At 38.6% G+C, this 27,035-nt stretch overlaps 1 protein-coding gene across 4 annotated transcripts in view; it reads right to left on the reverse strand.

Moving 5' to 3' along the window:
• csmd3a (CUB and Sushi multiple domains 3a) overlaps nucleotides 1–27,035 on the reverse strand; it is a 237,373-nt gene that overhangs the window by 150,155 nt on the left and 60,183 nt on the right. For all 4 annotated transcript variants that reach the window (XM_026924403.3, XM_053228098.1, XM_053228099.1 and 1 more), the window contains exons 6-18: nucleotides 21,546–21,658; nucleotides 20,100–20,177; nucleotides 15,877–15,964; nucleotides 15,588–15,712; nucleotides 14,203–14,324; nucleotides 11,813–11,916; nucleotides 10,537–10,649; nucleotides 10,264–10,446; nucleotides 8,221–8,532; nucleotides 6,817–7,011; nucleotides 5,696–5,834; nucleotides 3,840–4,027; nucleotides 2,813–3,001 (exon numbers count right to left, since the gene is read on the reverse strand). In XM_026924403.3, coding sequence (XP_026780204.3) covers nucleotides 2,813–3,001; nucleotides 3,840–4,027; nucleotides 5,696–5,834; nucleotides 6,817–7,011; nucleotides 8,221–8,532; nucleotides 10,264–10,446; nucleotides 10,537–10,649; nucleotides 11,813–11,916; nucleotides 14,203–14,324; nucleotides 15,588–15,712; nucleotides 15,877–15,964; nucleotides 20,100–20,177; nucleotides 21,546–21,658 — 1,949 coding nt within the window. The remainder of the gene's footprint in view (nucleotides 1–2,812; nucleotides 3,002–3,839; nucleotides 4,028–5,695; nucleotides 5,835–6,816; nucleotides 7,012–8,220; nucleotides 8,533–10,263; nucleotides 10,447–10,536; nucleotides 10,650–11,812; nucleotides 11,917–14,202; nucleotides 14,325–15,587; nucleotides 15,713–15,876; nucleotides 15,965–20,099; nucleotides 20,178–21,545; nucleotides 21,659–27,035) is intronic.

Genomic DNA, 27,035 nt, shown 5'->3' on the forward strand with positions numbered 1-27,035 from the left:
CCTCTCAAACAGCACCGGAATTACAATGAAGCCTTATCCTTCAGACTGGTGTTCTGATCATGTTTTAAATCACATACTTTTAATGAAACTTCAACTTTTATGATAAAGTTACAGTTAGTAACAGTTTTGAATATTAAACATACATTTTTACTGGGAAAACTTTCCCCTTTACCCCAAAAGCTCTAATCATTAGCTTTACCTAAATAATTGAAAAAAGTACATTTCTAAAAATTATTTCCTTTCTATTTATTAGTATAGTTATTCTTTTTTATTCATTTAAACATTTCTTCTGATTTCCTTTTTTTTCCCTTCCTTTTTATTCCATCCTCGTTTTCTATCTCTCTATTTCACTCTTTTAGGACTGGCATCAATAGTTCCTAAAAAAATAAAAATAAAAAAAAGCCTTTATATTGCTAACAGTATATCAACCAATATATCGTCCAGAGAGGGTGGGTTTAAAAAAAAGGGAAGAAAAAGGTAGCTAGATATTTATCCCTGTAAAGATGCTGGGATTTAAGAGTAGGTACATTAGCATTTAGGTCTTTTTTCAATCAGTTAAATGAGTTGAGCTCTATTTATATCAATTTCACTTTTATATATTAAAGCCTTTTTTACCCTGGGCTTTGACTAATCCTTATTACAATGATGATTATCGATTATCCTCTGATTGCTCTGCCTCCCTGTTATTTCTCTCTGCTGCCTGCTCTGAAGCTAGTTCTTCAATTTAATGAATAAATAAAAAACGTGCATTGTTATCATTGAGCTGAATTTAAATGGGTCATAAAAAGAAAGGAAACTTCACCTTCACTTTCACCTTCAGCTATGTTTCACATGAAGCTGTTTCATATAAGAAACATACAAATATGGAAAATCAAACCTACAGTCCAGGTGCCATGCAGATTTCATGTCTGAACTAGACGGATTTATGCACAGTTGCCCCACGGACAAGTAGGTTCAGCAATTAGAGAAGAAAAAACTCCTTACTGACTTTCATTTGCTGTTTAGCTCCATTTAAACTTCTCTACTCGTTCCTAATCCCCCATCTGCTGCACTACACACATCAGCCTACCGATGGTTTTGGTAACACTTTCTACGAAAGCCATATGTATGTATATTGGCCTATGAATACATTTATAACACATTATAACATATTTATAAGTCATGTTTCATGATTATAAGTCATAATTACTTATGAAAATGCATTATACATTATAGCAATGGATATAATACATTATACAGGCCTGTTTGTTAACAGAACACATTATAAGACATCTTTATAAGTATAGATTATTGACAAACATATGGTATTATAACCTAATTATAATAACTTGTTTATAATACCTAAGTTGTATTTGTGAAAAAATAAAAAAAAAATTGATATGATGCATATGCTTGTGGCAGGACGTTGATATTCTACATATATAAGGTGCAAATAAGTTGCCTGAGAATGTTTTTTCTGTGACTAATATCATCTCTGGTACAATCAGAGGAAAAACACCAAGGCAGGACACATGTGCCTAAGATCGAGTTTAGCGCTGGTGATACATTGTGTTACAAAAACTGCATGTAATGCACTATGTTACGAATTCCTAATGCATAATAAACGTTGCCATAAACCACAATTTTTACTAGGTGGATTAATTATTGGGTAATTTTCTGAATCAGGAGCACACAGGTTTGTGGAAACACTGACGAAACCGAGCAGTCCAACATAAAGCCGTCATATAAAGCTCTCCTACCGGTTCAGAGTGAAGTGAGGACAGAACTCCAAAACTCAAACTTTTACTAACAACTTTTACTGTTGACACTTTCTGTCGAGGTCATAAACACAATGTGCTACTTAAGATACTTTGTTAGAAGAGGATAATAACTATGTACACATTTGTTTATGTTAGTCTATATTAACGCACTTGACCAGCAAACTAGCTCGCCCTGAGTTATTATCATGTCACCAAAACACGGGACTGGGCAGCAAACCGGCACTTTTTTAATAATTAATAAATCTATAATTTGTCCAGCCTGGTCTAAACCATTTTGTTCTTTAAGAACGATGGATACTACAACAAATCTAAGTTGCTGTACAAACAAAGTAAACTGCAACTCCTCTCTTAATTCCAGATTATTCTGCAACCGCGCCGAGTGCTACACTAGAAAGTTCTGCATTCGTGAGAAATTTGGTACTTTCTATATCACATTACGCCTCCTAATATATCACATTTTGGTTTCTCCTGCCAAGCAAATGGTCCAAATCTGTTTCCGACCGTTGGTTTTCAACCCTTAATTGTATCTTCTTGAATGTACATTATATTACATCCTGGCCTGAAGTTAAATAAACAACACGGACACACTCACACACGCTCACACACACACACACACACACACACAGTCACGCACAACCGTGCCACGAATAACAATAAAACAAAAACAGGATAATGCTCCATGCAGTGATCCAGCAGCAGCTTCCTGCCCTCTGGTGCCATTATAGCCTCTCCAAAATATTACTGCTGATTTTTTATTCGTACATAATTACATAAAGCCATTAAAACTGAATAAGCCTGACATCTCAGACCTGCATAACAGGCTGCTTCGGGAATAAGCGAGAGTTGCTAGGCTTCACGCGTGTATGGACACACAGACTGTGAGCTGCACATGCGAAGCTGCTTCACTTTTAATGAGCTTGGACGCTCGGCTAGTCAAAAAACAACATTTAGTTAGAAATCGGGTCATTAAAAATAGCCAAGAACTGAGAACTCGTGCAACATTTTAATTAACATCGTTAACTAGTGTGGTAGGGGGAATTATAGGGTCGTACCATCGCAGCTTGGGAGGGGGTGGCTCCACCAGTGGTTTCTCTCGCACACCAGCGGCTCGTCGTGACTCAGCCGGTAGCCTGGATCACACGAGAACCTCAGCATCGAGCCGATGGACAGATCGTGACCGTGACGCGCTCCGTTCACCGGCACACCAGGGTCCAGACAGGAGTGTGTGTCCAGAGTGACGCCTGGAGCAACGGCGACGGAGAAACAGAAGAGTTCAGTGACTGATTAATGGAATGATGTCTGACATGGACAATACTGTAACTTAATATAGTCTTGCCAATAAAGCTAGCCTGAATTAAATCAAGAGACAGAAAGCATACAGGTTCAGGGGATGGAGGGATTTCAGAAAAAAAGAAAAGAAGGAGTAGGAAAGAGATTCAATAATGTGGAAAGAAAAGATTTGGAAAAGAGCGATGAAGACAGAGTGGACAGAGGTAGGAAAGGAGATAGAAATGCAGTAAAGGGATGGAGAGATAAAGAGGTGTAGGTAAGGGAGAGAAAAATAAAGTCAGGAACAGCAGAAAGAGAAAGAAAAAGCAGAGACACTGGGCTTTATATCAGTACTAATACATTCACGAGTCATCGCTGCGGGGATGTCGGCTGGTCGGGACAGTGACGGTAAGGAAAGCGGATAAATGTACTTTGTTAGTTTGAAAATATGGAAAAGAAAGCTTTAAATTTGTCGGACATGAGCTTCCATGCTGCGCGTACCACTATTAGAATTTCAGCTAAGCCGTCAGCTTGCACACACAAGTGCATTTAAAGCACTGGTTTTAAGGGCATGCACACTGTTGCACTCAACATTCAACTCAAGGTATATACACAGCAATCATTTAACATATCATTTAACGCTGTTTCAAAAACTAATTCAATACCATTCTCACCAAATTTATTGACAGACAATTAAAAAAAAACAGGAATTGAGATTAGATGGTGGACTATGATTCATGCTCTAAACGGAACAGACATCAGACATGAATCAGCAGATCATCTCACTGGCCGTGAATCACTCCAACTCACTCTCATAGAAGAGCTTGAAGCCGCTGTTGGAGCGACTGCTGTCTGTAGTGAAGAGCAGATACAGGAAGCTGCCACTGCTGAACAGGAAGTGAGGAACCTGAGTGCCGTTCAGTGAGGCGATGAGAGGTGAGAGAAGGTTTGGGCCGTCATGGATCTCCAGGAAATCGTAATTGAGCTCGGTCTGGAATCTGAGAGGAATGAGGAAAAAATTCTATAACAGCTTTCCTGTTTGCAGTTTATTTAATAAGTATACACCCCCTATTTAACACCAAGGATAAACTAACATCTCCTACACTCCTTCCAGACACCGAAAGATTAAAATCATGACATCGCTCATGTTAAAAACACCTCCTAAACCCTCCCACTAAACAATCAGATGCTCTGTAGGAGTCTTCATATGACTCCAGGCAAAATACAGACCTCCAGAGTCTTATAGATCTTAAGCAATTCCGCAGCTTCCCCCACAGGAAAGGTTGCCATGTTAATGCTAATGCTAATGCTAATGCAATAAAGCCAACCGACCGTAACAGAATTTGGATTAAGACTCCTCCGCACACACTCCGGCACATTTACACACCCTACTAACCATGACACTTTTCTGTATCCTAATTCCTGACTCTTTTAACAAATTATATTAATTATATTTATACCAAGAATGTTCACGTGTAATAATGGCATATTATAGCACAGTGCTGTTGAATGCTCGATTCTGATTGGTCAGAAGGTGTTGATTCATTTTATCTAACAGCAGCCGTTCTGACATTAGTTTAATTTTTAAAAGTTGAATCGTTGCCAAACGGCTTTAGTATAATAGGAATAAAACACGTCAGGACATCAACGTCAAGGTGGTAAGAGTAACTCCATTACACCATTATTGATTATTTTCCTATAACAGCATGACGCAGAGTGTTTTATTCCTTACTGAATACATTTTTCTTTTTATAACATTTAAGCAGTTCTTTTTTTGTCAACTCAACTTTATGCCTCTTAGATGCGCTCGATTTTATAAGATTTTACATCCACAAATTGTTTTTAGATCATAAATGATTAAAAACCATCAAATGCAAAATTACTGGCACCTTTGCATATTCAAACTCGTAAACAAAACAAATAATGCATAATATTAGGATGCTGAATAGATTGATTGATTGATCGATTGATTGATTGATTGATTGATTTATTGATTGATTGATTGATTGATTAATTGATTGACTGATTGATTTCATACATACATGATTTTTGTAAATAGTATTTGAGCAAATGTATGATCTTCCCTTGGAGATGAATAGCACTTGTTCTTGAGAAACAAAATTCTATTATTAAATAATCTTAAGTTTGAGGACATTGTGTGTCATTGTGTGTCATTTTTATTTTATGCAACCAGTTTGTGTTTTCTCAAAAAGAGGTGTGAATACTTATGTGGGCCACTTCTAATATAGAGGATCATTCTAGGCAGATATAAAAACATACCTGTTAAGTAATGTTAAGTGATACTGAAGTCAGTGCTTTGGTTGAAATTACGTTCTCAAAAAGATTCTTTAATTTTGTCATTTTTTATCGACTATAGAAAATAAAAGGTATATGGAAATGTGTTGTGATGATGGAGAACCTTCATCTGTGTATTTCACATAGAGAAATCCAGAGAGAGAGAGAGAGAGAGAGAGAGAGAGATGTGAAGTGTCTCATCTCAGATGTTGAAGCCAATATGTGGAGCTGTAAATACTGATCCAGGCTTTAATACGGCTTCAATTTACTCTTATTCCTGCGTCTGATTTACAGCCAGTGTCTGAGTCTTCTAGCTAACGTACGGCTGTGTGAGTGCGCTCTGAGACGCGCCCTGTCCTCTGTGGACTCACCTGTCAAAGCTGAGCTTGATGGAGTGTCCCGGCTCGGCCTCGATCACCCACTCACAGCTCAGAGAGTCTTTATAATAACCAGGCCACCCTGGAGAGAGGATCACTCCCACCGGGGCTGTGAAGTGACCACCACATGGAGCTGGACATGAGGAGAGAGACAGAGACAGAGTTAGAGACCAACTCGAGAAGAAGAAAGAAGAAAAAAAAGAGGCAGCAGAGGAGAGTCAGAAAGAGAGAAAGAGAGAGAGAGAAAGACAGGGGGGAGGAAGAGTTAGAGGCAAACTTGAGAAGAAGAAGGAATAAAAAAGGGGTAGCAGAGGAGGGAAGGAGAGAGACAGAGAGAGAGAAAGACAGAGGAGGGGAGGAAGAGTTAGACACAAACTCGAGAAGAAGAAGGAAGAAAAAAGAGGCAGCAGAGGGGAGAGAGAGAGAGATAGAGGGAGGAAGAGCTTGAAGGAAAGACAAAGAAAAGTCAGAAGAGGACAGAAGGGACAGAAAGGGTAGAGAAACACAGGAAAGAGACAGAATAGCGAAAGACAGAGTAAGAGAAGAAGAAAGAGGAAAAGAGGACCAAGAAAGAAAGAAAGAAAGAAAGAAAGAAGGAAAAGGACAGAGGAAAAGATGCAGAAGGATGAAAAGGGAAAAATGAAAAGATGAGACAGGGACAGAAAGAAAGAAAGAGAGAGAGATAGAGAGAGAGAGAGAGAGAGAGAGAGAGAGAGAGAGAGAGAGAATCACGTCTCTTGTCTAGAAGCACTGGACGGGGTACGTCATTAAAAATGCATTAAAACCGCTGTGATACAGTATGTAGCTTAGAACAAAGACAAGGTGAATGTGTGTGTGTGTGTGTGTGTGTGTGTGTCTGTGAGACTTCATCTCCTTTATGGAAGCTTCCATTTGCAGGTATGGCATTTTTCTCCTTCACCAATTACTGCAGCGTCAGCCACAGTCTAGAACACTCTGACAATTTACTGAGAACCTGCAGCTTCTAATGAGCGAAGGATTTCCACGCCTTCTCTGCAGCTTACTCCACCGTGACTAATTGGAACAGGACTAGTCAAAGCTCGGTTCTGAAATGTGTGCCAAATTTGTTCATTCTTTTTTTTTTTTTTTTTTTTTACCTTCACACTTGGGAATCAAACCGCTCCACATGACTCCGCCTTCCTCCAGCTCACACACGATAGTGTCCGAGCCTTGGGTCTTTATGAAGCCTTCTTCACACACCACCGATACGGAGCTGCCGAGCTGGAAATTATTCCCAAAGCGCTTTGCGTTCATGGGCACGCCAGGGTCGGGACATTCGTTGTGTCCGAACGCTAAATGAACGACCAACGACAGAAGAGTGTTATGGTTGTACTGTAATTTATATATTATTCAAAAAATTTTAATTCAGCACCACTGAGTTACACACATGTAGTGAGGACTTAATAGCCAAACTGATGTAATGCCAAAAACCTACGGAATGCCACTTGAAGGTAATATTCAATACATAAATATAATTATTACATAATCAACAGCATTGTCCCATCAAAAAAGCTGTTATCTTATTAATTTGGCAAATTTGAAAAGTGCGATTTTATACGCTCTTGTATAATAAGAATGGAAGCCATATTGTTTAATGAAGCCAAATTTGCAATGATGAATGTGATTTAATCAATGTTTTAATCATCTCTTGCTTTTATGTTACATCATATTATGTTTTAAAGCAAAGAAGAAAAAGCTATTTCCTTCTTCAGTCTGCATTTTCTATCTCTGATTTTTTGTTTGTTTTATGGCAAGGATCCTAGTCAAGAAAAATCTGGCAAACTTGGAGGCATAATTTTTGCAAAGATCGCATAATCTGAATGGAGAATCCGTGCATCCGAGCATGTGCAGAAACCGATTCTGAATACAAGGAACTTTCCCAGTGTAAATATTGACGTAAATATTGGATTTAAGTCCAAAATTAGCTTGTTATACTTTTAAACAAATTACATTAGTTGCTGCTTTTTAGCCTTGTAGCTAACACATTGGAATTTTGACTTTCTCAGTTGCCTATCTAACACATTTAATATTTTGTCCAAAGACCACTAAAAGGAAAAGAGAAGGAGTATTGGGGAAAAAGACATAATAAAAAAGGCGGAACAAAAAAAAAATGTTATTGCAAAATGATTATTGTGTTAGAACTTGAGTTTTACATTTTATAAATATTTATTGCAATGTGCTGACAATTCATCTTTGTACTTTTTCTTTTTTCATCCCTTTTAAATCTCTCCATTTAATTCCATATGTTCAAGGAATACTCAGCTGTGTTAAATAAAATGACACTTATGGAATTAGGTTGATTATGCCTGAGGAAAAATGGCACATGCCCCAGTAAGCGCTTGAGAATATCTCAAGAGAAATAAAAAATATATGTATTTAGCTAATCCCCTGTAAAAATGTTGAATAAAAGAACTTTATTTGAACCTGGACTTTCTCTGAATACTTGTTTTAAGGTTACTGGTGAGATTTAGAGAATGAAGTGATTGTACAGTTTTACTCACTGCTGTAGGAGATGTTGAAGCCCCGGCCGGACATGGAGTGGTCGGCCTGGAACTCCAGCTGCAGGATGTTGGAGTTGCTGGTCAGGTGTGACGGCACCTCGGCGCCCGTGAAGCGGCCCAGCAACTCGCCGTCCCGCACCGTCAGGAAGTCGTAGGGTGGCTCCAGGTCGAAGTCGTTGAAGGCCAGCTGAATGCGGGTTCCCGGCTCGGCGATGATCAGCCACACGCAGTTCAAATTGTTGCCATAGCCTTCTGGGTAATCCGGGGACAGAACTGTCCCTGAGGCGGCCGTGAAGTTGGACAGACACGGGACTGAAGAAGAGGACGGCAGGGATGAATCAGTAAAGTATTAAAACATTTTCAAAGAAAATTTCAGGTAGGCTTTTGAGTTTTGACAGAGGGGATCTCTTACGATATTTGGTGATACCACTGAATCTGCTAGGATATAATAAGATATGATTCATAAGGCAATGATTCAGTAATTGACTCTGACTCTGCTACGATACAATACAATTTTGATTCTTAAGGCAACGATTCAGTATTTGATGATACCACTGAATCTGCGACGTTTCCATTATGTACAATTTAGATTCTTCATGCAATGATTTGATGTTTGACTATACCACTGTACCCGCTACACTACACTACGATGTGATGTAGTAGTCTCTGATCAATATGTGACCAGTTTTGTTCAGAATCTGGGGTAGGCCTACTGTTAATTTGCGCATAAATTAGTTATGGGCAAATCACCTTGCTAGCCTTTTCACACAATTTAGAAATACAGATCATTTTTTACATGCCGGCTGACTTTCTTTTTTCAGTAATAATTGATCTATGATTGTTGTCTCAGTTTCAGTTGTTTGCCTCAATTTCACTTCAGTTGTTGTCTTTTAAATTGATCCAAACCATGGCTGTTTGTGGCTCAATGATGAAATGTGATCATTTTATTCAATGCAAATTCAAACTTTTCAATCTGAAATGTACTGAATAGACCTAAAAAGCAGAGCTCGCCATGAAATCTGCAACTCTTCGCTTTTCCAGACTCTACCTCTATAAGCACATTGTGTATTCCGAACGCCACACACACGACTGCACTGCCACTGCTCATTTAGGACTAAAATACTGCTGTTTACGGGAGCATGTGGTAAATTTCTGAATGCTGCTTAGTTCAGTTGTGAAATAACAGAGGTCTGAGAAGGAGGTATGCTCTTATCTCATTAGTCTGCTGCAATCCCATGTCTGACAGTCAGATTTAGATGAGCAGTAAAGTATGTCTTGCTTACCCAGAAAACCAGGAGTGTCTCACACACATTAGGAGTTGCATAGACTAGTCAAGTAATACATTCACTAGTCGACTAGTCATACATCACTTTCAAATCACACTAAAGAGTAGAGGTGTTCAGAGGACTGTTCTTTTATTCAAGCTCATGAAGGAAGTATGACCAATCCTGACTACTTTGTTGTCCTTTAAGCCAAAATAAAACCCTTGCTTGATCTAGACTTGATTTTGGACGCTAGTGAGGTAAGGTCTGTCTGGAAAACCTTCCTAGATGCCGCTGTAGACATTGTGTCCTCCACTCAAGGAAGGCTGGTCTTCGTGCAATAAAGAAGACTCTAAAAAAACCATAATGGACATAATGCGCTCTCAGTTCCAGAATCGATGATTTCAGCTGCCATCATCTTGTCCGCACAAGTGTTTCATAGTGTAATACACAGATTTGCACATTTATTGCACTGATGTTGCACAGCATCACGTTAAAAAAAGCACTGTATCTGGGAATGCAATGTGTAGCTCGTTTAAGGACATTAATCAAAGTGCAATTCTGCTGTTGTTTATCAGCATTTAACTACAAATAAAATAGAAATGTCCCGAATATTTTTTTTGCTTCAACCATGGAAAAGACAGCTTAGACTAGTCCAATAGCTTTCTGAATTACAGATTAATCCCTAACACAAGTCTCTAACATTTTCTCTAAAACATTTTCTCTACCGTCGATGCACTTTGCTATCCGTTATGTCCATCATGTAGTGGGCGGTACTTACAAATACAGATGGGGATGTTGGCTGACCACTGATTGTTATTCTGGCAGGAAATGGTTCTTTCGCCGATGAGCTCGAACCCGAACTGACACTCGAAGCGTAGCACATCGCCGTTGGAGAAACCGGCTCCCTCGCGGAAGCCGTACAAAGGGATGCCAGGGTCACCGCAACTCTCCTTGTCAATTTCTGTTTAAAAAATGTGACAGGTCACCGACATATGAGTCAATTAACAGTGTTTCAAAGTGCTTTAAAATGAGGCTGATGATGAGGACAAACCTTTGTAGTTGATCTTGAAGCCGATGGAGCCGACGCTCTCGTCCGACTGCAGATGGAGCCACATCTGATGGGTCATGCTGACAATCAGGTCAGGCACGAAGCTGCCAGTCAAACTGCAGGAACAGACGGAAAGAGAGTTCAAAAGTTCCTTTTCTAAAGATGATCACAAGGAGCCGGATACAAATGGAATACAATACAAGATATAAACAAAGTCTTCCACTGGAAGGAAAAATATATATCTTCATTTCATCCTATCCGTACTGACAGCAGCTATTTTATCACTGGCATTAAGCGGATGGTTATACATAGCCAATTATGTGAAGTGCGCTTTATGTGCATCTGTTTTGGCAGAACACGGACTTTTGTCCTTGCGGGACGAAAAAATTGGTGCAAACATGATTCTGAGTTGGCCAAGCGCCAATAATAACAATGCTCAAGAAACAAAGGGCTGAGATACACAGCTGCATTGTGGGATACTTGCATCTTATACCGCAGTTCTGTTGAATACTCGAGTCTGATTGGTCAGAAGGTGTTGACAATAGTGCAGCTACAAATCACAGGTTTATATTAATCTAATACGTTATCATTTCTATAGTAACAATTTACACGAGGCAGACACGCCACATAAACGGTTTAAAACTTGCGTATATTTTCTCAGAAAACTTTCGTATTTTAGCAATCATGGAAGGAGTCTCCAGTGTCAGTTTGCAGTTTCTTTGTAACATGACAAGCTGTGTTTTTGTCTCATTAACTTCAAGAAAGAGAGACAGAAAAGAGAGGTTGGTAAGGAAACGACTTTTAAATGACAGATTATAGCTGCTATAACATAGAGTAAGAGGAACAGGAACATGGTTGTTTCATGGTTGTTTGATAACTTTAAGTAACTATAAATGGATAAAAAGTACAACGTCTCATTTTGTAGTTAACGTGTTAAAAATGTAATCATTGGCAAATTGCTGTAGTATAAAGAATAAAACAACTTTGAGGAAATAGACATGGAAATAGACAACTTTGCTGCGGTAACAGGAACTTCAATTCACATTGTTAATTATTTTCTTGTAACAACGCACCCCCAAGTGTTTTATTCCTGAAACACTCTAAACGGTCCCAGGCATTTAACCTTCTTAAAAATACTGCCTTTAATGATATTTTATAATTATTCTTTTGTAAAGTTGATTGACGGCTCCAGAGATTCATGTGCAAACATATCACAGTGAATGATACTGTAGGTTTAGCAATATTTCTCGACAAATTAGGTAGCGAAATCAGGACTTACACTTGGATGATGGTTCTGGAGTCTCCGACCTCTCCTCCATCTCCTATCGTAAGCGTATCATATCCAAGCTCCAAGTCAAACTCTTCGAAGTTGATCTGGATCACCTGGAACGGCGGGGAACATGTCTCGTAACGTTTTCCTGTGAAAATGACCTCTCATTTCGATTCCGTAACCCTGAAGGCCTTCGCATATGGTTGAAATCCAATGAGCCATAATTGCCAAATAAAAATGATTTACACATATAATAAGTCTGCTAATAAGAGCTGGCAATTTGGTGGAACATATGTTATCAATAAATTAGCCTTCATTTACACAAGTGACCTATATGCAGTTTATGCTGCTACAATTAAAAAAATCAGCTAACACAGCATTGCAAGATTTATGGATTACATACCCTCGCTTGATGTTAAAGCTAAAATCAGGCACAATTAGTAGCTTCTGTTTTGCATAATTGCCCTGCAGAGTGTGTTGCGAATGCAAACCGATGTAAACAATGCAGAGAGATGCCTTGGGATGAATTTCGAATCTGCACACTAAGACCAAGAACATGCATGCTACATCCACGACCATGCTAATCCAGCGCCAAGAGCCGTACATACGTACACTATACGCATGTTTAAAATCACTTCCTAGCTCTAATGATGTCACAATGCACTCGTTCTGCCTGTGGCTTTGGTATTATGAGCGCTGGAGAACTGCAATAAAACTTAAACTCGGCAATTCCATCTGTCTAAGATAAATGAGGCAATATCGCCTCACTGTGTCATTTAGGACCCATTTGCATCATACAGCACCACAGGGACGCAGATTTAGCAGCTATTGAATATACAACTCAGCTATTTGGAAATAGTTAATGACGTGAGGCGAGAGAGTTGTGGGGAAAATGTATCAAATATGTGCACACAGGTACACAGTGAGTCTGGACTTCAAATGTGCTTTGGTGATAAATGTTCAGGAGGAAGTGTGGATTCATAAAAACGTGAACTAGTGAACTGGGTAAGAACATTGATCTAAGATAGTTAATACGTAAACAGTTTAGATTAGATCATACGAATGAAACAAGGTTTGGATGTAAACTGCATGCAATCTGCAGGCGCGTTCTGGATTCTGATTGGTCAGATGATGTTGATTCATTTTCTAGAGCTGCAGCTCTGACAATAATGCGGTTATAGAGCATGTGTTTATTTTAACGTGTTTCTATAGTAACAGCTCATTCACAGAGACTTCACATACATGATCCAAATAAACGGATTCAAAACACGTTGTTGATATGCTGATGTTGTCTGTGAGAAGTTGTTTATTCAGCATTTATGCAAGGAGTCTCCAGTGTCAGCGCTTTGTAAACTGTGGTTTTTTTTGTCTATAGAGATCACAAAAGGAGAGGCTGATGAGGGAATATCTGTTTATCGCTGCTATAATGTAAGTGACGTTCCATAATATAAAACAGATAAAATGTATGACACGTTTAATAAATAAAACAAAATTGTAATTGTTAGCAAATTGCTGTGGTTATAAGAGGAATAAAATACTTTGGGGGCGTGCAACTTTGTGATGGTAGCATTAACACTAGTAACGCTCTCATTGATTATTTTCCTATAACAGCACACCCCTAAGTGTTTTATTCCTTCCTTAATATAACATAATAACTGAAGGTCACATGACATCTTAAACTGCACATAGCACTTCTTCACTTAGGTTTTTTTTTTTGTCCAAATTGAAAACCTCACAATGCCTACGCTCGATGCTAATTTCCACCTGCTTTTTGGAGGCGGACAAAACCATGCACAAACCCACGGCTGCAGCTAATTCCTTAAATTAACGTGTAAACAGATGAACTTTCCAATTCTTTTGTGCTGAATTCCCACTTTTTTGCACAATCCTGCCTGAAATACATATGTATGAGGATGTGAATCAGACTTTGTGGTTTACATATGTATGAGAATATGGATCAGACTTTGTGTGTTGGTGCGTGGACAGCACATAAACTTTAGGTTCCTACATCAGTTTTGTACGTAACATGAATGTTTTTTTTTTTTTTTTGCCGAATTGCACTTGAAATCAGGCAGAACCAGCTTAATTGTGATTGCGTGATATCAAATTTTTATCTATAAATACCCTCACCAGCTGAATTCTTCCAGTTTAAGATTGTTGACTGCTTGGGAATCCTTTCATGAATGATTCTATACCATCATCCACCTCTCTAAATCGGATGAATGACCCATGAACTTTCACTACATTACCAAAAACACTATTCATAAATGTGGAACAATCGAGCCAGTGTAATGCCAGTCCATAATTACCCACAAATCTCACACATTATATATCACCTCAGGGTCAGTGTCCTTATGGGAGTGTGTGTGAAAGTGTGTGTGTGTGTGTGTGTGTGTTACCTTATTTGGGTTACTGGCAGTAATTATCCAAACACACTGCGAGTTGCTCTCATACTGGATGGGGAAATTGGGAGAAGTAAAAGTGCCAGATGGACCGTAGAGGTTCGACCCGCAGGTTTTCACTGAAAAAAAAAACAAAAAAACAACATCAATTAACACATAAGGATGAGGGAGAGTTTTTTTCTGGCAGGAATGAACATGTGTATTAAGGGCTTGCGGTTGTAAGAGGTTATGGCCGTTGCGAGTATCACATATGGCACAGTTTCGCTAAAAACCAGTGAAGGGCAAATGTTGTGAGAAAGATAACAAGGCTTGAGCTGCAGCCGAGCATATCATTAAGAGCACTAGATAAAAATATCTCATTATAGCCCATGTGAGGCTATAATACTATGTGTAATAAATATGTTTAGAGAAAACATATTATCTTTCCATTCTGCCCACATGTTGGTGTGTAGCCCGCTGTAACACAACAGGCCACTTTCCAATATGCTGTAGCACTTGTGAGATTTATTGATCAAGATTTTCTTTCTATCCCTGAGATGAAAAAAAATAAATGGGGAACACAACATGAGACATATGGCTGGTAAGATGGAGTCAGATTCAACCATGTTGCCCCACTCAACCCGACTCAAGTCATATAGCATGCATAACACCTTATAACACGTGGCATGGGCCTGCATTTATATATATAAATATCATACGCACTATATTGCACATAGGTGTCAGTATATGACACATTATTATAACTGTTCATAAGAACATTGTAGACAGTAATGCTGTAATGCACTATAACTAAGATTAAATGCAAAGACTGTGTTATAGCGCATTATAATATTAGTGTTCACAGTGTCCAGTGAACACAATGAACATATATTATACCACATATATTCATGCTTTATAAAGCATTATATATGTAACTGTAACTGCTTAAGAGTAATATATGCAGTAGATGCTCAGCATTTTGGTTACATAATAATATATATAACATTACATAATAATGCTTTATAAAGCACATGTCTTCATAATGTGAGGTTACATAACACATTATAATAACTGTTCATAAGACTGTTATAACGTCTACGGGTTCAGTCGGCACTGCAGTTGCATGCTTTTACTTATAGCCTGAATACAGCATTTATAATGCTTCATAATGTATTGTGTATTGAAATGAAATGAAATTTCATTCAAAATGATGTTTTCACAGAATACCTGGAAATATTCAGGCTTATTTAAGGCACTTTAAGGAATTATATATGCTATATAACACATTATATATTTTTAATAAGCAATGCAACATTAATACAGGATTTATAAGTGATTTTATAAGATAGGAACAATCCGATGCTATCTCTTTTGCAATATCCAGCACTATCCCTATCTCTCACCTTTACATACGGGTGGATGGTCGCTCCATGCGGCAAGCACTTCTGCCACCCTCTGGCAGGTAATGCTCTTAGAGCCCTGCAGCACGTGATCGCCGTCACACGTGAACCCAACCGTGGCGCCGATGCTTCCAGATATTTCCAATTAAGAACAATTACAAAACAAGAAACCCAGAGAATGAATGAGTAGAACTGTAGATTATTCAGGGTGCCATATTTTCAGCAACTCAATCCTTGTTTGCAAACACACACACAGATACACACACACAAACACACACACAACTAGGTTTACCTGAAATCGTCGCCTATGCGCCTGCCGTTCTCCGGCTCCCCAGGGTCTGAGCAGTCATTGGACACTTGCTTCACACCGCCTTCATTCACTGCGGGATAAGAAAGGAGGCTATAAGGCAGGCTTTGCTGCAAACCATTATTGTCTACTATTGCTTCTTTTTTTTCTCTCTCTTTTGACGTTTATAAGACAAAAAACATAGCCTGCCATGGTCCCAAGGCTTGTCATGAACATCAACTTAAAGTTATAGCTTTACTTATACCTATTCCAAAGAGCTGACACTGGAGACTCCTTAACTCCATAAATGTTAAATAAACATCTCCTTACAGAAAACGTCACCATATCAACAATTATGCAAAAGGTTTTTTTTTTTAAACCGTCTACACACACTGTCCACCACACACATCCCTGTGTAAGTTGTATTAGAACAGGAGCATTAACATTAACCTGTGATTTCAATTACAGCCATCACTACAGTCCGAGTCTGACCAATCAGAATCGAGAGTTCAACAATGCTTTGGTATAAAGATAGATACTGAAGATGGAAGCACTAATTCCAAAGTCTGATGCACTAACTCTGTTTAAATCACCATAAACCCACTAACTCTGTTTAAAGTCACTATACGCTTGAGCCATTTTTCATCAGACTGACAACACTTTACACAGGAAGTGACAGTAAATCCGCCTTAACGGCTGTCAGAGCAGCAGTCGATGTCAAAGTGGTAAATTAAGGAGCCTGCTGATTAACACCGGGGTGTTTGCTGGTGTATCGGGACACTGAATGAGCCGGTGTTGAGGCAAATAATTCCCTCATAATTCATCATTCAGCATGTATGAGGCAGCCACTGTGAAATAGAGGGTAATAAAAACCTCTATCCTACTGTAATTAAGTATCTGAAGTGGTACAATGCTGGGTTGAGATAAATCGATGTGCTCGATACTTTATTATAATAGGTGCCACGCCCACTCCAAGTGGCAAAATATGAGAATTATGGCTCAGATTAGTCAATATTGAGTATGTGCAGGGGGAAGAGAGGTACATTTGCTTCCCTGGTTTAATAAATGACTTGGATCTATATGAAGAAAAAATTATTTTTTTCATCATCAACATAGGGAGTTTTCTTATGCTGGAAACAAACCTAGGAAGTAAGAATTGTGATCAAAAATACATAATCATGTATCACGTGATTGTTTGTAAATGCTTCCTATTTCCTTTGCATCAGTGAATGCATCAGAAAGCTGGCAAAAGTATTTCAATTTTAATTTATATATATGACATATATGTCACATTCAATAATTTCTTTTGTGTCTGTGGTGTATATACTAAAGCTACATTTTTGCTAATGATTTTTCTTTGTTTTGAACTTGCTAGGGGAACAATTTTTTGCATTTAAAAACAAATTACAGGTTATGATTTTGAGATAAAAAAAAAAATAAAAATCAGAACCCTAATTACAATTACAAAAATGTTTTTGTAATGAATCTATTCTAAATTAGGCCAAAGGTGAAATATTCAGAATTTCCAAGTAAAAGCAGATGCTTTTAGTGTGGTCAAAGAAATAAAAAAGAAAAAAATAGTTTTTAGGTTTTACTCAAATAGCTATTTTTCTACAGTGATGTTAAACAATGCTTACAATAATCCCTGCATGACTATGTAGGTAGCTTTCCAGCTAAATGGGCTATGCTAATGCTAGCTTGCTGGCAGTCATTAGCAACAACAATTAGAAAGTTAGCTGCTAATAGAAATGTAGCTATTTCAGTCGAACATGAAAACATTAGATGGACTTATGGAGTCTAGTAGACTGCACATAACTCCTCGTCTCTTCTCTTGGACTCATTTAGATCTGGCACGGGGGCTGGTAGATCGGGAATGATATCATTGCATTAGAAGAATATAAATGGGAGACAATGGCAGCAGATATTGTATTTTTCCCTAGTGTTTGCTTTAGACTAAGGAAAGGTACTCACTCCGATGCTAATTCTACAGCAGCAAGTTTATTTGGCTATTTTTTTTACTACAAAATGACATATCTCTTTGATTTACATTACGACCCTCGCTTCCCTCTGGCACAACGAGCTTGACGTTTTAAACTGTTTTAAAACTTCTTTAAAACTTTTTTTAAGAAGTGTCAAAACAAACACGTACATTAAATTATGCTAAAATAACAAAGTGGTGAGCAATGGCAATTTCTCTGCTTCAGATTCATGAACAGAGACGTACTACGTGTAGTAATACACAGGCATACCCTGGCATAAACAAGATTTGAAACTTTAGTCGCTTTGTTTATGATGTTATTTGCTATCACCAGTGCGGAAATCATCATATATTGGTCTTTAGAGGGGTAAGAAAGTTGCTTCGACCAACAAAATTGCCTTCCAAAGGTGCCATGAATAAAGTGCTGCTTTTAAAATGCACAGAGTGCATGCGTCATCTTTAAAGGCTTCAGTCTGACATACACAATGTCATTCCTGATCATCAAAGCGTCATTAGCAAATCAAAAGTCAGCTATGAGGCACTGCTCTGAATCCATTTCACTTCTGCTGATGGCTCCCGTTTCCTTCAAAACGTTTTCAAAATGCCGAGTGAGGCAATGACTAAGCAATGGCATTTTCACTAAGCCCAAACAGAAATAAGAAAGAGGTGTTAGCAGAGGAGCGTGCCAACTAACTAGTACCATGTTGGTGGTTGACTGAAAGTCATGGATTTTACGTCTAATATATAACCATAAAATAACCACAATGGAACCATAATAAGCTTCGAAGTGCTGTTGGTTTGATTAATTAATTAAAGGCAAGTTGTTGTGTTTAAAGCTGGTGGTCTGGGCACATTTGAAAAACCCTGTTTTGGATGTTCTTACTCAAGACCCCTCCTGACCCGTTCTGCTCTCCGGACCTGCCTGATCCATCATGATGCCCTACTTCTGGTTCGAATTCTCATCACTTGGAAACCACTCGCTTCTGCTGATAACGGACAGCCTAAAAATACAATTAGAAACCACGAGATGGCTTTGGACTGCAATTGATGTGAACAGTTTTGCTACGACGGCTTAGGACTACAATTGCCATGATAGCTTTACGACTGCAATTGCCCCAAACAGTTTTGTTTTTCTTCAAGTCTTCATCAGTGAACAACTGATAACTTCAACAAAATAGACTTCATGTTAGACCTATAATGAATTTCCTGGTTACGTAACTCTAGCACACAGTTATAGAAGGGAATTATTTATAATCGCACTATCCGGTGTCACCCAGATGAGGATGGGTTCCCTTTTGAGTCTGGTTCCTCTCAAGGTTTCTTCTCATGTCGTCTCAGGGAGTTTTTCCTTGCAACCGTTGCCTCTGGCTTGATCATTAGGGATAACCTTATAAATTTAAAATTTATATCTGGAATTTATTTATTTCTGTAAAGTTGCTCTGTGACAATGTCCATTGTTAAAAGCGCTATACAAATAAAATTGAATTGAATTGACCCTGAATTGATGAAAAATCTGGCAACCTCGGATGCAATGAACTACAAGCAGGTAATTGCAATAATCTGAATGGGGGCTTAGAAAATCAACTTAAGCAGGCACATTCCCCAATTCTGTATACAAAGAAAGAAATTGAAATAACTTTTGGACTTCATCCAACTTACTGACAACATTACTGCCTTTTGGAACTATGTAGATGATACAAACAAGTCCATTTATTTGTTATGGCTACATCTGCTGCAAAATCAATGGACTAGTATTTTAACCCTGAACATATCCACAAATGACTTTCTGCCATAAAGAAATAAGAAAGAAATAAGAAATAAGAAAGATACCTAAAATAGATCCTGTAACATTAGCCAAGTTGCTTCCATGGGAATACACACTGTATTTACAGCAAGCTCTCTAATTAACTCTATCATCAGGGACAAAATGTCACGGTCTTGGTTTAAAGGTCTTGGTTTATAGAAAATGTTCCAGACTGGAAACAATAGACTTGGTTAATCGTGTTTTGTTATATTGTCCCGGTGGTCTTGTACTGTACCGTACATTGTAGTTTACATGCAGCCTTTGGGCCTCAGCTGATACGTATTTTGTAGAAACATTGGCTGTAAAAGTGTCTAACTAGAGATCACGCTGCTTCATAAGGCCGATCTGACATTGCTATATAAAAATCAATAAATACATGAGCTTGCAAAAACAGTGTAGGCCATGAGAAAGTCTTTTTAAAACCATTAAAAAAAACATTTGACTTACTTATAGCAAATTTGCTTGTGTTGTCTTTCCCAGGCAACAGCTTCACCCCTCTTGATTTGAAGTCTCCTGATCGTTTCACTGTTCAGAAAGAAAAAAAAAATCAAATTGGACAAGGCAGGTCTCCCAGAGAATAGCTACAATACCAAGATCAATCTTCTCCAGCTCCATTTGTTGCAGGGCTGAGAAAATATGAGCGAAAGGAAATGGCTGTATGGGGACAGAGACATCCTCCTTTTGAGACGCAGAGAGCAGCATGTTATAGGGCTAACAATCTTTCTTTCAGGAGCCGGGGGATTTTTGCCGTCTCAGTTTCAGTCCTATTGTGATCAGAATCTGATGCAGTATTACTGAGGAATCGCGTGGAAGGGAATAGAGATATATGATATATATCACTGAGTTATGTGACTAGCCTTACTGAGTTACAGTATGCTCAGACCTTAAACATCCCCATGTAACAATAATTAAATCTTTTTTTTTTTAATTGCATTCTTTGTATTTTTGCCATATGAAAGACTGAAGATTGAAAAGTTTCAAAACGACTGTCAAAGACCATCATTAAATGACTGTGACTAACACATTTCAATTAGACGAACACAGTACAAGTAATTATGGCAATAAAACTGATGTTTGTTTTATTATTGTGTCCATTAATTATTTTTATACTAAAAACCACAATCTGCTGACTGTTCATTAACAGATTTAATATATTTAATTAAGGAACAAAACACAACGAGGTAGAGTGATTATTTCCCAATTTCGGCACAGACGTGTGTTTTATTCCTCTTATACCAAAGCAATTTGTTATTTTTTTATTTATTAAAGAATGACAAAGTACACTATATGGCCAAATGCTTTCACTCATATGTGCTTGTTGAACATCCCATTCCAGATTTAGTCCCTAGATTTGCTGTAATAATAACTTCCACTCTTCTGGGAAGGACTTCCACTAGATTTTGAAGCGTGGCTGTGGGGAGTTTTGCACATTCAGCCACAAGAGCATTAGTGAGGTCAGGCACAGATGTTGGGGAAGTCAGCGTTCCCATTCATCTTAAAGGTGTTCAGTGGGGTTGAGGTCAGGGCTCTGTGCAGGACACTCAAGGTCTTCTACTCCAACCTTCACACACCATGTCTTCATGGAGCTTGCTTTGTGCACAGAGGCACTGTCATGGTGGAACAGGTTTGGGCCGCTTAGTTCCAGTGAAGGGAAGTTATAGTGCTACGACATAGAAAAAATTCCTATACAATTGTTTGCTTCCAACTTTGTGGCAACAGTTGGAACTACTGTAAGAGCTGCTGCAATAGAACATTAATCAACACCTTCAGAATCAATAAATCAACAGTGTTGAGGTATAATGAAAAAAATAATTACATGCTAATACAAGTAAAGGTTTTTTGAGCTACGCTAGATAGCAGACTAAGTATAAGACCAAAGGAAATATAGTTTACCTTGATACTGAGCAGTAAAACCTTTGTGTCTGTGACTATTATCAGTGACGAAATGGAGCCGAAGCCAGTTCTTGTTGCTGACGATAGGTACCGGAATATTTGACCCAGACAACCTGTGGGGAAAAAAAAAAACACGTACTGTACATTAGCAAACCGCCATGTTGCTTAAGACAGTACATGTGCATAGAAGATACTCAGTCACGAAAAAGAGTCACAACCACAAAATAAAGGGAATGATACATGCTTGCAGTGCATTAAGGGAATTCAAACAGAATCCGCAAGAGTCAACTTGAAAACAGTGACTATGAAGAATCTTTTAGGATCTGCAATTTTTATTAAGTACATTAACTAGAAACTCCTCTCACTATACACCAGTGTGTGTATGTGTGTAATCTGTGGCCAGAATGCATTACGATGCAGCTCAAGCTTTACACACACAGCTCTGACTCTCATGCCTTCGGCTGGAGATGGACATTTTATTGCCTTGCCGCAATTAAAGGCAATCTTGCCCTGGACTCACATTATCCACTTCAACAGTGGAACGTTTACCAAAGAAAAGATGCTGTCTGAAGAGTGCAGCGGGGGTTTGGGCCTTCTTTCAGAAAGCCAGTCTGGGGTTCTTCACTCAATTATAAGTTTTTCTTTTTCTTTTGTTTTGGGAATAAATAAACACATAATGCTTTTAATATAGTTTTACAAGGTTCTACCTGGTTTAAGAATGAAAGTAGAACAAATAATAGTAGAAACCTAATAAAGTAAAGTGAAATTCTTTTCTTTGCATATCCCAGCAGGTTAGGAAGCTGAGGTGGGTAGAAATGGTGAAAATGTCTTGCTCATGTGCTCAAAATTGGCAGCTTGCCAGTATGGGGGCTTGAATTCATGACCTTCTGGTCAGCAGCACAAAGCTATAGGCATGGTTCACCCCAAGCAAGCAAGCAAGCAAGCCAGCCTGCCAGGCAATGACACAACCCCTTTGGAAATTGTAGCTCAATGGTTACTGATCAGAAGGCCTGGATATAGTGCACCTGGAGCAGAGATGGTTAAGTGCCTTGCTCAAGTGCCCAACATTGGTAGCATGGCTGTACAAGGGCGTAACGCATGACCTTCTGATTAGCAGCCCAAAGCCTTAACCACTGAGCCACCACTGTTCCAAGGGTTTGTGTTGACTTGCTTGCTTGGGATGGACCATGTTTATAGATTTTTCGGTGAGCACCACTTCATACTACCTAGGCAAGGTCACTAAGGTCACAAATACTAAGGTGACAACAGGTCAAATGCAATCAGTTTGTTCACTTTTATCTAGCTGTAACTAGCAGATTGATGAGGCCAAACTAAGGCACTGCTTCAGTCACTTTTTCCCATTTCATGAATCATGCCACTAGAAGTCAAGAACAACCCTTAGACAACTTAGACCAGTAAAGTGCACTTTCAAAGATGGTCTTTTGGGACCTTGTCAACATTGTTCCACATACAAGATTTGTTCACTTTTAAAATTCTGAATTCAAACTGGCCTGATTTCAGGGTATAATCTTCTTCCCCTACTCACTCCTTCCTGCATAATATCTGCGGCTCTGCTTCCCTTATCTTGGGTGGTACCATGCCCAGCAGCTCAAGGGGGTTTCATTTAATGCTTCCTCACATTTAAACTTCATCCAAAACATCTTCACAAAGACCGGTCAAAGACAAGCACAAATTGCTCTACAAATTGGAAAGGTGTTCCCCTGGGCCACTGCCAACTGGGTTCATCGAGAATCTCTATGCTTATCAGTTCTTCACAGATAAAATGTGGATGGTTTTTGGCCATGCAATCAGTGGCTGTGTATAAGGAAATCAATTCCCAGACTTCTCCAGGGCGGTCTTAGTGCTGCCAACTATGCCATCTCCTTTTGTACCCACACTACAGGGAGTGAAACTAAGTTAGAAGCACACATCACCACTTATTGACCACATCCTGGCAATGCTACCTGCTGATGTTTTGATATGGACTTCCAAATGCCAACATGAAACATTTATCTGTGAGGAAGTAATGGCTTGGCAATGTAAGTGCAACTCTACCTGTCTACCTAACTGCCTCCAAAGTTTCTTTTTTGGAAGGACAAGGTCAAAATGGAATGAAGCTTTAAGCCCATATTGTTGAAAGAATTACCTGATGCCTTCAAAGTTTCCTTTTTTGGAACTAGAATGGAATAGACCACCTAGATGGATTCTAGGAAGACTCAAGGAGTTACAGATCACCTCCATTAAGTGAAAAAAATGATTTGTTGGTTTTACTAGTTTTTTTTTTTTCTGACAGTTAATCTGTAAATTCAGAACCAGATCTGCCAGATCTCCTCACTGAAAATGAAAAGTCCATTCCTGCTTTGAACCTAGAAAAATCCCAACTGGTTCAAATGGACTGAGGAAGAGAAGGTGCTCATGTGCCATTTCACTCCTGCCCTGATCTTGGTCTTCTTTGATTCAAAACTCCATGCCTTATTTCTTTCTTATACAGATTATTCATATCTTTAGCGAGGTACCAGATCCCTAAGCTTTACGATAATAACCCATGTTGAGCTACAGGACGAAATGCACACCTGAGTTGACTCGTTCTTTGTAAAATCAAGCCCAGTGATGCATCTGAGACAAACAGAGGAAGAATTTGGTAGACATGTGCGGCGTTGAGCTTAAAAAGGATTTCGTACGACACAGTAAAACCTGACCTTTATAAATCGCTGTGCTATTTACTGAGATGTAAATGACACAGGAGCCTGGGGCAGGACAAAATCTCAGGCTCATCTGAAAAGCTGCCAACAATAGATTTCCCATTTCATCTTGTGTGCAAACATTTCAAAGTTCTGGACAGGGATTTGACAGTGAAATGACAGGAATATGCACCTTTTCACCATAATGCCTAGAGGATTGCTGGCCCGCTCTTAAAATGATCAAACACCGACATATCACCATTGACGAACCTCACAGTTAAAATAATAATAGTTAAAAACTCGAGTAGTGGCCTTAAAGCAAAGGAAATCATGCCATTTAAGTATTTAGCCACATTAGCATGTAAGGTGGAACTAACTGTATAATACGTTAGATGAGTCAAAAGAAGCTTAATGAGATACAAAGTCATATATCAGAAAATTCTCTGAGCACAGGCTGGGGCAGAAACACAATATAGGCCAGCTGGGCCCGAGTCTCATTATCAGTTTATACAAAGCTGCGTAATGTGCTCAGTGACAAGCCGTATTAATAGACTGTGGGTGAGCTTTTACAGAGCCTGTACCAGTGGTAATTTTATACTGCCTCTCTAATATTGTAACGCTGACCAGGAGAGCTGAGAAAATAAAAAGCTTGTTAAAATTCACAACCGAGTTACGTGTTTGACATACAGAGTGGATGTGGGATGTCACAAAAGTAAGACAAAACTGCAGCAAATTTTCTAAACAAACCAATCAAAATGTTCCGAAGTGAAATCGCAGAAGAACATCTGGCAAGTAGCTTTTGTTCCAAAGCTGCCTATTTTGTTAAACACAACAATACAACACCAGTTTTCGTAGCCTCACAGAAGCGGAACGATTATATGCAAAGTAATCTTGTCATAAGTGTTATGTATGCAGTCGTTTGTTTTTTTTAACCATCATCTGTGAGACAACATAATGGCGTTGCATATTGAATATCTCTGTTTCCAGGGTTGTGGACTGCCAGAAACATTCTGAGACAGCAATATTGTAGAAGAGGGAATAAAAGCAAAAGGATAATCAAGCAGGAATGAATAGTTATGGATTGGCCCTTTGGGATAGAGACGTCATAGCGCTCTCAGACGCAGGACACTCTGTTTCATGAGAGAATATTTTTGTCCTTGTTCTGTAAAGACTGTTTCATTGTCAATGTCCTGAGAACAGAGAACATATAGTAAGTCATACTTGACCTGTATTTACAAGTTGCTTCAGAATGAATCGGGTGATCTGAAGTCATGTGACCGCAAGCCTCAAAAATGACCCAGAAACAAAGGAAAAGGATGGTGTCAGGTGTCCCCTTTAAGTCTCATGCGTTGTTTAGGTTGATTTTTCAAACACATATATGTAACACTGTGCAAAAGCTCTTTTCAAAATAATTCAGCGAAAATAACCGGGGTGCTGTGATATGGCAAGACGCAAAGCGGAGTTACTGTTTTCAACTCAAAGCTGATTATTTTCCTATGACAGCATGGCCTGAGGTGTTTTATTCATCTTATACCACAGCAAAGCTAACGATTTTTTTTCTTATTTATTAACATGTTCTACCATGTACTTATTTTTATCGGTTTATAGCTAAATTTAATGTAGTGTAGCATCTGTGAAACAAGGTAGTCATTCCCTCACCAGCGTCTCTTTTTTTCTCTCTTGAAGAAGACAAACGCAGGTTGTCATGAAGTTACAAGGCACTGACACTGGAGACTCCTTACTCCACAAATGCTAAATAAACACCTCCTCACTGAAAACCTCAACCTATCAATGATTATAAACATTTTTAAATCCGTTTGTGCAGTTCGTCTAACATACAAGACCATGTCTGAGTTAACGTATTTGAATGGATGCACGAACGTAAACCTGTGATTTGCCTTGCTACTGTCAGAGCTGCTGCTATAGAAAGTTAAGCAGAACCTTCGGACCAATCAGCACTGAACTTTCAACAGCACTCTGGTCATAAATTATAGTTAAATCTCACCAAATTGAGAGATTGCATCATTTTTTTCCTCTGTACTTGCCTCTGAAACTCTGAGTGATCTGAATGTTATGTTATAATCTGATTTTGTTGCTCCTTTGGCAGTAACAGGTTTGTTGGAATTACATAAAGGTCACTCCAACAAAACTAATGGATTTGGTGCAACAGCAGGACAGGAAGCTTGTTCTGGCTTCACAAAAACTCGTCTACTTCATCATGTACTTTTTGGGAATGGTTCACCGGAATCAATGAAGGCAATGGTGGGGGAAATTGTATAGAATATTGCCGTGACAAACAAGACAAGGATAGTTATTAAGCACCTGCAGAATTATGCACTGGTGTGTAAAATAAAAATGTACCACAGGATTTGATTAAGAAACATATCAGCATCTACACATGTGGTAAACTATCTGTAATAGTGAAAAATCATTCCCCCAGGTGGCTTGAGATGGAAAATAAGTTTCAGACCTTTAGAATACAGAATTCAATCAGCATGACACCATTTTCAATATTTGGATTCATCTTTTAAGCCTTCACAGCAATAACTGTTTCCAACTCTTAAACTAGTTATAGCAGAGTGCTTTTGAATTCTCAATTCTGATGAATTGATTCATTTTCTATAACATCTACATAATGATTTATCTCTAAGGGATAACAGGAACTTGTTTGGTGGACTTTCCAAAGTAAATGTAACTATTAATGGATAAAACAGCATGATGTGTCTTTCTTTAAGTAATAAAAATGTAGCTGTTGAAAAATTGCTGTGGTGTAACAGGAATAAAACACTTCGGGACATGCTGTTATTGG

Source organism: Pangasianodon hypophthalmus, chromosome 22, assembly GCF_027358585.1.
Source record: "Pangasianodon hypophthalmus isolate fPanHyp1 chromosome 22, fPanHyp1.pri, whole genome shotgun sequence".
NCBI classification, from domain to species: Eukaryota; Metazoa; Chordata; class Actinopteri; order Siluriformes; family Pangasiidae; genus Pangasianodon; species Pangasianodon hypophthalmus.